Source organism: Ornithorhynchus anatinus, chromosome 1 (genome assembly GCF_004115215.2).
Source record: "Ornithorhynchus anatinus isolate Pmale09 chromosome 1, mOrnAna1.pri.v4, whole genome shotgun sequence".
Classification (NCBI taxonomy): Eukaryota; Metazoa; Chordata; class Mammalia; order Monotremata; family Ornithorhynchidae; genus Ornithorhynchus; species Ornithorhynchus anatinus.
Window position 1 is genome coordinate 50,213,991 of NC_041728.1, and position 13,284 is coordinate 50,227,274.

At 40.7% G+C, this 13,284-nt stretch overlaps 1 protein-coding gene across 8 annotated transcripts in view; it reads right to left on the minus strand.

Annotated features, from left to right (window-relative positions):
• The window catches only part of EML5 (EMAP like 5), a 169,951-nt gene that overhangs the window by 109,891 nt on the left and 46,776 nt on the right, over window positions 1-13,284 (minus strand). For all 8 annotated transcript variants that reach the window (XR_003757763.1, XM_029059538.1, XM_029059460.1 and 5 more), the window contains exons 5-6: window positions 10,141-10,326; window positions 3,301-3,436 (exon numbers count right to left, since the gene is read on the minus strand). Coding sequence is in view for 7 of the 8 variants with exons in the window: in XM_029059538.1 (XP_028915371.1) it covers window positions 3,301-3,436; window positions 10,141-10,326 (322 nt within the window). In the remaining variant the exon portion in view is untranslated. The remainder of the gene's footprint in view (window positions 1-3,300; window positions 3,437-10,140; window positions 10,327-13,284) is intronic.

Here is a 13,284-nt window from a genome sequence, read left to right on the forward strand (position 1 = left end):
AGGAGATCTCCTCTGAGGATACTGCAGGGAAGGATGGGAAAGTAGGGGAGGGGGTTGGTGGGGGGAGGGGAGAGGCGGAGGGGTGACTTTGGGGAGCTCAGACCTGATCGTGCTCCCCAAAGTCGTGCTCTGTACACAGTAAATGCTTAATAAATACTATTGGTTGACTATGAAAGCAGTGCCCAAAATAGACCTCATCAAAACATCCAGTGCATTTGCACATCATCATAAGGGACTGTGGTGCCGGCACTTGCTTGCAGTCCCCATCACCTGACCTCTCCCTCTCCCTCTAACACTGAATGTGAGTGGCAGCTGTTTCACAATCCTCTATTCTGTGAAGAATTGGGTGGTTGATGGAAGAGAGTTGAGAAACAGATTAGGGAGCAGGCTTAGACATCAGCCAAGGTCTCCAAACATTGCCCTGGGATGGCCCCAATTCTGCCAACTGGCCTGGGGTCATGGGAGTTTTCCTTTAAAATCCCCTCCTTCTGTTAATCCACCTGCAAGGTGGGGGGGCGGTGAGGAGAAGAGAAAAATTAACACCAATAGATGCTAATCAGCACTGCGCAGTAGGCCCCTTAAGCTATTCATCTCTTTAATAATAATAACAATAATAATAATAATAATGATGGCATTTAAGTGCTTACTATGTGCGAAGCACTGTTCTAAGCGCTGAAGGAATTATTTATTCCAGGAAGGAATGTTTTTGATGTTTTGGTTGGGGGAGGTCATCAATAAACCCCGGACAGTGAATAGAGAGGGTTAAAGTAGGTTTGGTGCTAAGAGGGAGTTTGGGGATTTTCCAAGATAGACAGTGAAGTCATAAATCCCTGGTCAGGTAGAAGTGATGTGTGTGTGTGCGCGCGTGCACGGGTGAGCGTACACATGCAAACATGCACATGTGTGCATGTGTGTTTTCTCACTGGAAAATGCTGTGCTTTGGGGATGTCATTTCAGAAAGGGGAAAGACTCCCTGGCCACCCATCTTCCTCTCTCAACATCCCCCCACCCCATTTCCTCATTTCCCCACCCTGCAGCTGCCTCCTCTGTTTGGGGAGCAAGCTGCAAGGCAATCAATCAAACTTACTGAGAACTTACAGTGTGCAGGGCACTGTACTAAGTGCTTGGGAGAATACAGTGTAACAGTATAATGGAGTTGGTAGACATGTTCCCTGCCCACAGTGAGCTAAAAAGTGAAGAAGTGACTGTCTTGTGGTTGGATTCTCTTAGGGTCCAAGGAGCTGGAAGGGAGTTGAGTAGGGCATATGTATGGATGTGAATGTGGGGGTGCTGGGTGCCTGGGCTGTTGTGTAGCTCTATGACTCAGGGTGAAGGTAGGGCTTCCCTCATGTCCCTCTTCCTTCCCCCCCCCCCAGCTGTTTTTGTTCACAAGGCGAGCAAGTTGCTGGGTGAAGCATGGCAGCACTATGCCCAAGGAATCCCTCAGACAAAAAGTTAGCCAGTTTCCTGGTTGGGTATGTAGAGCAAGCTGAGGCCATCTGCATCTCCCTTCCATCTCTGCTATGTGACACAGTGATGATGTCACGGCATGGTGCCATGAATCTATATTGTGGGTCAGGGCTCCGTGGGACAGTTCCAGCCTCTGGCCCTAGCTTTAGTTGATGTGGCACTGCACCAAACTAATAGCAATATGGTCAGGGCAGAAATTTTTTGGTTTTATGAACAAGACTATTAGACTATCACCAACAACTTAAAAATATCACTTCTACTTTTTATCGGTGCCCTGTCACTATGACAGGAGATTGTATTTGTCTGGTACGATTCACTATTCCAAAGCCATACTTGTTGCTTTCTTGTACCTTATTTTTTTTAGGTGGCTTAAAAATTAATTGCTTGGGATTTATGCTAGTTCCTTCCCAATTATCAATGTTATATTGATCAATCTACTATTTCTGATTATCCTTTCTTGCATGTTCTAAAAATGAGCAAATAATGATCTTCCCATTCCTCGATTACTTCTCTCATTTTGATTTTTGAAAACAGTGACTGGGGCTTTTCAATAACAGTTAATAACCCCTTAACTACCATAGGTTGCACCCAGTCAGGCTCAGCTTATTGAAATAGTTACCTGCCAGAGGAGAGAACTTTGCTCTTCTAGGAGCTTCAAAATTAATGTACTCAAGCCCTCTCCTGTCACGTTATCTAGAGCTGACTCCACCTCAACCCCATATGCCCCATGTCGCCTCTCTCCTCCCTGACATTTGATGGCTTTCCGCCTCTCCTGGCCCTTTAGCTGGCAACCTGAGCTTATTCCCCTGATGCTCCCAAATCCCTTCCCACTTCAAGTCCCCTCCTGAAACTTCCATTTTCCCCTCCAGTGCTCCTATACGGCAGGCTCCAGCCTCACTGCCACCCTCATCTTAGTCCCCTTAACAGCTGCAATGTTGAGGGGTCCGAGGCTGGACCTTGAACAGATAGGGACAGGGGAGAGCGGATCGGGGCAGTGGATGAGGAGATGGGGGGTTGCCTAGAACCTTAGATCTTCTCATCAGGCTCCTTCTTCCCCTAAGGAACCCTAGCTTCTCCACAGCTGCTGCCATCTCCCTATTCCCATCCCTGTTGGGCAGGGCATAAGCCTGGGGAGAGGGAAAGAGAGTCAAGGAAATCCATGGGGGAAAAGAGGGCTTGGTTACAAAGGTTAGGGTGGAACTACTTTTCTGTAGAATTCACTAAACTGGAGAAACAAATTTCAATCACTTGAATAAGAAACAATTTTCACCTGGACGAAGTGGAACCCGATCATCCTTTAAAATACTTTTATACTAAATGTGAAAAAATACTAGAAATCTCAACCTGTAGCCTTATCAGATTTCTTTCTGCCTTCCAAATTTTTGACATGTCTGATCTTTTCTTGCCTCATTAATGAAGGAATTTGTTTCTTTAAATTAGCTGCATCTAGTTTTATCTTACTGAATCCTATATCTATATAATTGTGCTATTTCTTCACATCTTTCGTGATTGAGAAAAGTCACCATGTCTTTGCTCATCAATCACCTTTTTAACCAAAGATTAAATCATTTTGGCATCCTTATCTTCCTGTCTTTTCTTCTCCTCCCTTTCATTAGAGTCTTGAATACAATTATCTTTTGATCACTTCCAACAAAGTTTCCATCCATCTTTAAATCTTAGATTATGGGCAGATTTAAATCTTACTTGCATTTCTCTTTTCTTGATCACAACCCTTTTATATAAACTAGACAAAACCACTAAAATGAACAATTCTTCAGATCCTTAGTAACAATCCTGTTTGTAATCCTTTAAAACTTGAAATAGTTTTACCTTTGTATCCTTGGTCTGTTTCCCTGAGATCAATCACAGTAATTGGTTTAAAACTTAAATCCCAGAGGCGAACACACCCATCTCTGCCACCCGTGGCAAAGCCTTCCTCACATGCATTCATGCTGAAAATTCCTGCCTGAGGAGAAAGAAAATGCTATTTAGTAATAAGTGATTTTTACAATGTCTATTATGGAAGGGAAAAATGTCTTTGAGCTCCAGAAGATAACTTCCTCTTTTAGCAAATGATAAAAAAGTATCCAAAAAATGTAATCACAATATATTCAATAGTTTAACTCACATGATACTTAGGTTCAAAAATTTTACCCTATGTTTTTGGAATTACAGTGTAGAAAGCTTAATCACAAAGGTAATATTTGTTAATCACTTATTCTGTGCCATACATTTTACTAGGTCCTTGCTCAGATACAAGACAATCAGCTTAGACAGAATCCTTGCCCCATGGAGCGTTCACAATCTAATCCCTATTTTAGACATAAGGAAGCTGAGACACAGAGAAGTTAAGTGACTTGCCCAAGGTCACATTGCAGACAAGTTTGGAGCCAGGTTACAACCCATGTCCCCTGACTCAAGACCAGGCTCTTTCCATTAACTAAAGAAAGTTGCTTCTCTTGAATGGAAGTTTATAGGGAAATACTCTGAAAATAATTGTTCACTTTCCAAATCTAATTGGCAATCTACAGAGTGATTACTGAGACCCATCAAAACACAGAAAACCTTCCATGGTGAGAAAGACATGGCACTTTTCCTAACTATTGAGAAAGTCAACATAGCAATCATAGACTGGAAAAGTATAAAAGCACCTAGTCTTGATAGCATACCTGCTGAGATCTATAAATATGGAGGGAGCACCCTGCTTAGACACCTAAACAAGAGCTGTTCCTCAACATACAGAGCATGAAGAAGCAGCCACAGGATCTCAAAGATGCTATCATGATCACCTTCTTCAAAAACAGAGGCACAAAATCCGACTGCAACTATTATCGAGACATCTCAATAATCCCCATTGCCAGCATGCTCCTCTCCAGAGTATGCCTGGATCGCCTACTCATGAGTATCGACAGGTAGCCAGTCCTCTCTACATCAAGCAGAAACTTCTGTCTACTGGATTAAGGTACACAAACAGCTCTCTCCCTCATATCCACTCTTCTCCTACTACTATAAAACTCTCTGCGTCTCTCAAGCTAACTTACTTATTGTGCCTCCTCATTCCTACTTCCTCCAAGAGGCCTACCCTGATTAATTTTTATTTTCCCCAGTTTGTAATCTAATTGCCACTTCAACAATGTGCACCACTTCAGCCTATAAGTATAGACATCCTCCTGTAGCTCTTTGTATATCTCATATTACTTATTATTGCCTATGACAAACTCATATACATATCCCCTTTTCCTTCTACCTTCCATCTGTTGAGTCATTCTGTGGTTGCTGATATGTGGCAGCTTGTGCAGAGCACAAACTTAATACAAGCAAGACATATGAAAACTTGCAGCTTTTATTCACAATTGTAAACACTGAGGATCTAAAGCCCTCTTCCATCTGTCCTATGACAGAGGACTTACAAAATTGAAAGTTGGACTTTTTTTTTTCTGAATCCTAGTCTTTGGTCTGAATCACTATGGTACTCACAACCAGGCAAATGGAAAAATGCCACACATATATCCTTAAAGGCCATTTAAATTACATAAAGTTCACACCATCTGTAAGACGAGCATTAGGGAGGGTTACTACTTAAGGAATGCATTATTGGCAGGGGGCGCAGGAGGACGGACTTCCAGATCACAGCATGAGTGTCCCATCCATCTAGCAGCACAGCCTAATGGTTAGAACACGGGCCTTGAAGTCAGAAGATCTGGGTCCTAATCCCAATTCCACCACTGTTTGCTGTGTGACCTTGGGCAAGTCACTCTACTTTTCTGTGCCTCAATTATCTTAGCTGTAAAATGGGGATTAAGACTGAGTGTCACGTGGGACAGGGACTGTGTCCAACCTGATCAGTTTGTATTCATTCATTCAATCGTATTTGTTGAGTGCTTACTATGTGCAAAGCATTGTATTAAGCGCTTGGAAAGCACAATACGGCAACAGATAGAGACAACCCCTGCCCAACAATGGGCTCACAGTCTAAACGGGATCTACCCCAATGCTTAGTACAGTGCCGTTTAGACTGTGAGCCCATCACTGGGTAGGGACTGTCTCTAACTGCTGCCGAACTGCTTAGTTCAGTGCTCTGCACATAGTAAGCGCTCAATAAATACTACTGAATTGAATGCCTGACACACAAAATACATAAATACCCTAAAAAACGCTCCATTTATGCAACATGAAGTAATAGTAACATGTATATAAGTACATGCAGGAGGGAGAGTATAATGAGTTCCATGGGACCTAAAACATGCTCTCACAGCTCTATAGAAGAAAGAGATATGAGCAATTGGTGCCTCCTAAATAGTGCCTCAAATATTTCATTCAATAGTATTTATTGAGCGCTTACTATGTGCACAGCACTGTACTAAGTGCTTGGAATGTACAATTCAGCAACAGATAGAGACAATCCCTGCCCAATGACATGCTCACAGTCTATAAATACAGCAACACGAAAGACACAAAAGAAGTGCTGGGCCTGAGGAGTAAAGTGATGATAAAAGGGAAGTGCATGGTGAGATTGTTTCTTGTGAAATAACTTTCCAGTCTACAGTATTTGAATCCTCCCTTGAGGCCTCCTGGAGTTTGTATGGAAGTACAAGAAATGAAAGACCAAAACCCTAAGAGAAGGAACAAAAAAGATACTGGGGACAACATCTGAAATTTCTAAATTTCCAGATAGGCTTTGGAAGTCTTTGGGAATTGTATTTCTAACGAGAGGAGGTAAAGCAGTGATAGCACTGATAATCAGTCACAGAGCTGGTAGTAAAAAGAGACTCATATCATTATAAGGAATTTTGAGAATTTGATTCAGTCCCCTGCAACCAGTTGGGGAAAAATATCTAAAATAATAATTTATTTTCCCTTCTTTCCTTAAAGATCTCCAGTGATGGACACTCCCTAACCTTTCTCAGTATCGCTTTCCAAGATTCAACCCCGGATAATAAAAAGTTCTTCCTCATCTAACACAATTTTCTCCTGATTTAATTAAAATTCATTTCCCCTTGTTTGGCACTATACTGAATGGAAAACTGCTCTTTCCCATAAAAACTCCTTCATATATTTGAAGACAGTTATTCAAACACTTCTTTTCTTCAGATTGTACATTGCCAATTCCTTCAACCTGCCCTTTAAAGAATTAATTTCAACTCCTTAATCATTTTTGACCCTCCCTTCGAAGCCTCATTAAAAGCACGTCTCCAAGAGGCCTTCCCTCTCATTCTCATTTCTCCCACTCCCTTCTGTCACCTTTGCAGTTGGATTAGCACCCTTTATTCACCCCTCCCTCAGCCCCATAGCACTTCTGTTCAAATACAGAATTTATTTATATTAATGTCTGTATCCCCATCAAGACTATAAGCTCACTCTGGAAAGGGGTCACATCTACCAACTCTGTTATATTGTACTCTTCCAAGGACTTAGTACAATGCTCTGCACAAAGTAAGCCCTCAACAATTATGAGTGATTTTTGTTATTCTGCTGCAGACACTCTCCAATTTCTCTTAATTCTTTTTAAGGTGCAATAATCAAAAGCAGATAAAGTATCTATTAAGGATCTTGATTAGTGAGGAATAAAGTGATAAATTACATCCTTACTCTTAAACGTCAAACTCTTTTTGATGGAAGGGCATGCAGAGCCTTTAATATATTGTCTTTTAGGGAGATCTCTTGGTATATGCTTAGTAGACTAAGGAAAGTAAATGTCTGCATTTTGCTGTGAAACATTTTGATGCATGCTGGGTAATTACTGATTGACTAAATCAGTCTTGGCCATATTCACCTGCTCAACCAGCTCAACTAACAAATTATGTAGGACAAAACATTTGATATTCACCCCACTCTCAACCCTACAGCACTTATTGTACTTATCTTTAAATTACATATTATATATTAATGTCTGTCTACCCTGCTGTATTATATTCACCCAAGCACTTAGTGCAGTGCTCTGCACATGGTAACCACTCAATATATTGATTGAAAACAAATTTTGGTAAATCCCACCTAGCTACCCACAAAGTTCAACTAATTTGTTATACAGGACTAACAAAAGAGAGTGCTGATTTAATGTCTTAGTACTAATATTTATTGATTGCCTACTGAATTTATTGCAGTGTATCAAGTGCTTGAGAGACGTAACAGAAGCACAAGACATGTTCCCTGCCCAAACAGAACTTACACTCTTACTAGAGAGACAGACATGGAACTATAAATCAATCATACTTAGAGTGCGTATTTTTGAACAACATCGTATTAAGCACTTGGGAGAGTGCAATATAATAGAGTTGGAAGGCATGCTCCCTGCCTAAAATGAGCTTACAGACCTCAGGAATATATGAACTCTTATATTCTAAATATGAATATATACACAAGTGCTGAGGGTGGATATAAATAGATACATGCAACAGAGGGCTGAACGGTTGATAAGAACTGGGATATTGGCCATTAGTCAGGTAGGGCTTGGTGGAGGAGGTGGGATGTAGGGATTCCCTACACTATTGAAGTAGGGAAAGCATACTATCAACAAAGCTCCATAGGGGAAAACGTACTGATAAAAATCATTAAGTGGACCAGAAAAGTTTGGGGACTCATTTATGATTCACAATTATTGCTACTGGTTAACCATCTATAAGGATTATTTTAATGAGGTTTCACTCTTCAGGATCTCATTAGCATCTTTACTCTCAAAAAGAAGCAGTGAGGCCTAGTGAAGAGAATAGCGGCCTGGGAGTCTAAGGTCCTGGGTTCCAATCCTGACTTTGCCAGTTGTCTGCTATGTAACCTTGAGCAAGTCACTTAAATATTCTGTGCCTCAGTTACCTCATCTATGAAATGGGGATTAAGACTGGGAGCCCCATGTGGGACATGGACTGTGCCCAACCTGATTAGCTCGTATCTACTCCAGGGTTTAGTGCAGTGCCTGGAACTTAAAAAATACCACTGAAAAAAATTATAATGCCATCACTTCTTATACCACAGGTGGCCCTATCCTATTAACAGAAGAGCCGCAACAAAAAACACAATATGGCTGTGAGCTGTAGATCACAAAAAACTCCTTTGATTTGGATGGACAGCTGGTGTAGTTGATGAGATTGGAGGTAAAAGCAGGGGAGGAGGAGAGTTCATTCATTCATTCAATAGTATTTATTGAGCGCTTACTATGTGCAGAGCACTGTACTAAGCGCTTGGGATGAACAAGTCGGCAACAGATAGAGACAGTCCCTGCCGTTTGACGGGCTTACAGTCTAATCGGGGGAGACGGACAGACAAGAACAATGGCACTAAACAGCGTCAAGGGGAAGAACATCTCGTAAAAACAATGGCAACTAAACAGAATCAAGGCGATGTACAATTCATTAACAAAATAAATAGGGTAACGAAAATATATACAGTTGAAATGGGAAGAAACAAGAGACAACCAGGGTGGGGCTGCAGGTGGGACCGGGTGTCATAACCCTTCCTTGCCCAAACCCACATGAATAGGAAGGGGCTCCCTGCCAAAGGGGTTGGGGCAATGACACAATGTTGCCAGTCACCACTGAAACAATGAAGTAAAGCATATGTTCATTCATTCATTAATATTTGAGTGTTTACTGTGTACAAAGCACTGTACTAAGCACTTGGGAGAGTGCAAGATAGTTACCAACTTTTCATTGTCAACTGCCCAGCAAGGCTTGAGCTACAATTTGACCTCCTTATATTATATATAACCTCCCTAAAGTCTCTCCTTGGTCTGATGAAAATGTCTCTTCTGCATCTATTCTTTGATTTCTTCACTGTGTTCAACACAACTGACATTGTACAGCACTGAATTTGATAGCAGAAATGAAAGGGTATACCCCAGAGATGATGGTTCTCACTTTGTTTTCACCATAGGAAAATGTCAGTCTGACAATATTCCTAGGGAGACCAGCAGGAGGAGCAGATTGTAACACTGGCAATGGGTCTGGAATACTAAAAATACTGATATACTGCGACACCAAAGACCAAGGGAGACAGAGCAGGGTGGGTAGGGGAAAAGAAGAGAAGGGTAGGAAGAGGAAGAATGCATGGTAACTGGAAATAGCTCTTTGTTCTAAATCCCATCCAGGTAACAGGAGTGTAGTATCTTTTAGGTAGGGGAGACCCCTGTCAGAATGTACAGGTAAAATATTGATGACTTTTGTTCTGTTACCATTAGAGTGTGCTTTGTGTTTAAATCTAAGTTTAATCAAAAATATTCATGTCTGCAACTCTACATTTTTGGGTAATTGTTCATTTGGTACCTTCAAATAAGATAAGTGAACTGATTTCAATTTTGTCTGAAATAAAAGGGAAAATATTTGACTTCAGGATAAGGTGGCTTAAGAAGACCTCTTACCCTATATTAAAGCACAGTCAATAAACATGATTATATAGGTTTTTGAGAAATGGGATATGACTATGATGAATGTAAAATGAATGTGCTCAGAAGCTTTTTGTATGTTCTCTCGCTCAAATATCCATTAGCTGTGTCAATAAGTAGAACATATTACTCAATTTTTTTCCAGCCTACCCTAATTTTTAAAAGAAAAACCATGTCATTCTTTCCTAATCACCAGACATGAATTGATGCTCATTTTAGGTAAGCAATCAAGGAGCTTTTTCCAATACAGTGGGAGAATACTCAAACTTGACATGTCTCAGTAAAAGAGTACTTACTGCATGTGCTCCCTGAATTGTCCGTACAAGATTAATTCCTTTCCATACGTATATGTCACCGTTAAGTGCACCAGAGTAAGTTATTTCATCTCTTGCACAGGCCAGGCACAATATCGTCTGAAGATCACCAGTCCTTCCAAAAACACCTCTCTTTGGTGTCAAAGAGTTTCCACACAAATTCCAGAACTACAAGACAGACAATGCATGGAAATCAAAATATATTTGTGTAATTAATAAAATGGAACAGACAATGCAGCATATACATGAATACTATGAACACTAGAAATTAGGAAAAAGCACCAAAAGAATCAAGACTGAGCCTACTAAACTTCACAGTAAAAATGCTCTGCAGTTAGACCTGTCGTCGATGATCAAAAATTACAAGGCTTTTTTGGTTATGTTTTTTTTTTAAAAAAAAATCTTCATTCATCCACATCCATCAGAGATCCCAAAGTCAGATCTAAGCAGCAGCCATTAAAAACTCATCCCAGCTTCTTCAAGTAGGACTCTGAAGCAGTTGCCATAATTTTTGGGCTGCATCAGAGGAAGCCAGGATGGTGCTGGGCTCCCTTTTTGTTCTAAGAGAAGTCTGGTTTTCTGGCAAAGTTACTCTGGAAAATTCACACACATTGTAAGCAGCCCCAGGAGTTCATGCCCTTGTTCCTGGGCCCAAAGGCCCCAGAGAGCCTGGATGGTCATTCTGTAGGTAGAGGAGAGCTCCAAGGTGCCCCAGGCTGAGTTTGACTTCTCCTCATTCAAGGAAGCCCTGGAGAGGATCACTCCTAACCAGTTTCTGGATTGCTGAATGCCAAATGGCAAACAGCCATTTGGCTTTTTTTAAGGGAAGGCACCAAGCCCAGTAGAGGATTCGAGGAAAGTTGTTACCTGCTCAGAGGGCCAATATCAATTAGCAGCACTAAGCCTGGCTACAGAATGGGTAATTAGCAGGCAAAAGGAAGACCCTGCAGACAAGCACTCTTCTCAAGGATACTCTGAGTGAAGCTTGGCATGCCCCTCTAAAAGAAGGACAGGAGGGGAGTAAAATCAGGCATTGGGATGCCCAAGGTCAAACGGGACCTCTTCCCATGAGCAGTAAGAACAGATATTTAAGGGTGGAGAGGCAGCAGACCCATGGATAGGTCCTCCCTACTGGCTATGGGCAGATAGAGACTGCCCATCTATGGGGCCAGTCACTGAAAAAGGGGATCTGAATTTGGCCATAAGCTGGCCTATGGGGAGAGACAACTGGGCTGACCCTAAAGAGTTACCAAACTCCTACTCTTTCTTCTCTTTTCCTTGTCTCCAAATCTTTCCAAAAAGATAATGCCCCAAAGAGATATTTAGGATAATTGAACATTTTTGCTACTTTTAGTTCAAATTATTTAAAAAGTTCTCTAACAGATCTGTAGTCCAATTTTAGATACATTCTTAACCCAGCACAATCAAGTAACCAAATAATCAATGGCATTTATTGAGTACCTACTATGTGCAGAGCACTGTACTAAGCACTTGGGAGAGTACAATACAACAGTGTAGGCAGGCACATTCCCTGCCCACAACAACCTTATAGTTTAGATGGAGAGATTCTACAGTAATTTTAAGCCTAGACTTTAAAGCAGTTTTTACTGGGGGAAAATGCTTATACTCTATTCTTGTTTATAATAGGAACAGTAACAGTAACAATGATATCAGAGGTAACTTTTTACTAAATACCTCAACAGATGGAGGATATAGTAAAAAAAACAGTTCTGAAAAAATAACTATATACCCAGATTTATTTTGGGTAAGAGATTTATTTCAAACATTTAAGAATTTACATACATATATATCCATAAATAAAGTCCTTAATTTCTTAAGATGATGTTACTGACAAGAACATAGTCAATTGTGAACTATCTAAATTACTCTATGACTTCAAAATATAATATGACTTTAAAGAAAAGAAAGATACAAGAAATATTCAGAAGGCACCAATATGAGCTCTAAACTGTGTTTATTGACCTTACAAAAGAATTTGACACCATCAAGATGAGGGTTCTGTAAATTACTAAAATCAAATGTTCTGAGATATCCTCCAAGATTCTTTGGTTATTCCATAACTGACGGGTTGGTCATGTTGGAGTTGAAGGAGACTTGTCTGACCTTTCCTCTGTCACTGGACTGATGTGGTCCAGTGGTCCTCTGGTCTCGTAGGTCCAGATCTGAACATTATGGTTAAAGTATAGCAAACAAGTATTTTTATAATCCCAACTAAACTGAACATTATTGACGAGAATTGGAGTTTTGATAAACATAGCTCTGAGAGGGATTTTTGGAGAGTCAAAGCCAGTGGTGAACATTTTTGCAAGGGAATTTACATACTCCATACTTTCCAAACAATTTACTAGCAGATTATTTTCTTGAGAAATTATTTAACTTCTCTGTGCCTCAGTTATTTCATCTGTAAAAAGAGGATTCGTTATCTGTTCTCTCTCCTACTTGGACTTGAATCATGGACTGTGTCCAACCTGATTATCTTGTACCTACCCCAAGCACTTAAAGTGCCTGACACATAGTAAGTACCTAAAAAATACTGTTTTTTAATAAAAGGATTGAAATGCAAAGAGAAACTAAAATTCAATCCACAAACAAGAAAACCAGACCCTTATTTTTTCCAGCCTAACTTCAACCATTAACTGGATGAAAAGCTTGTAACATGGTAAACATGTTCCCAGTGCCAAAGCAGCAGGAGCATGAAGAAACTGCAAAGAGGGCAAAGAAAGGACTGAAAAGGAGGCAATATGGGACCTAGTAGATAGAGCACGGGACTAGAAGTCCTGGCTTCTGGTCTCAAATTGGCCACTTGGTGCTGTGTGACCTTGGTCAAGTCACTTAACTTCTCTGTCCTTCAGTTCCTCATCTGTAAAATGAGGATTCAACATCTGTTCTCTCTCCTACTTGGACTTGAAGCAACATGTTGGACAGGGACAATGATCTATTGATTATCTTATATTTACATGAGTCCTTAACACAGTGCTTGGCATAGGGCAAGCACTTAATATCATTATTATTAGAGGGCCTGTACATCTTTTTTCAGAAAGCTGGGATCCAGGCCTGTATGTTAGAGTAAATTCCACTCCAAGCCAAATAGAGGCAATAGTCCTC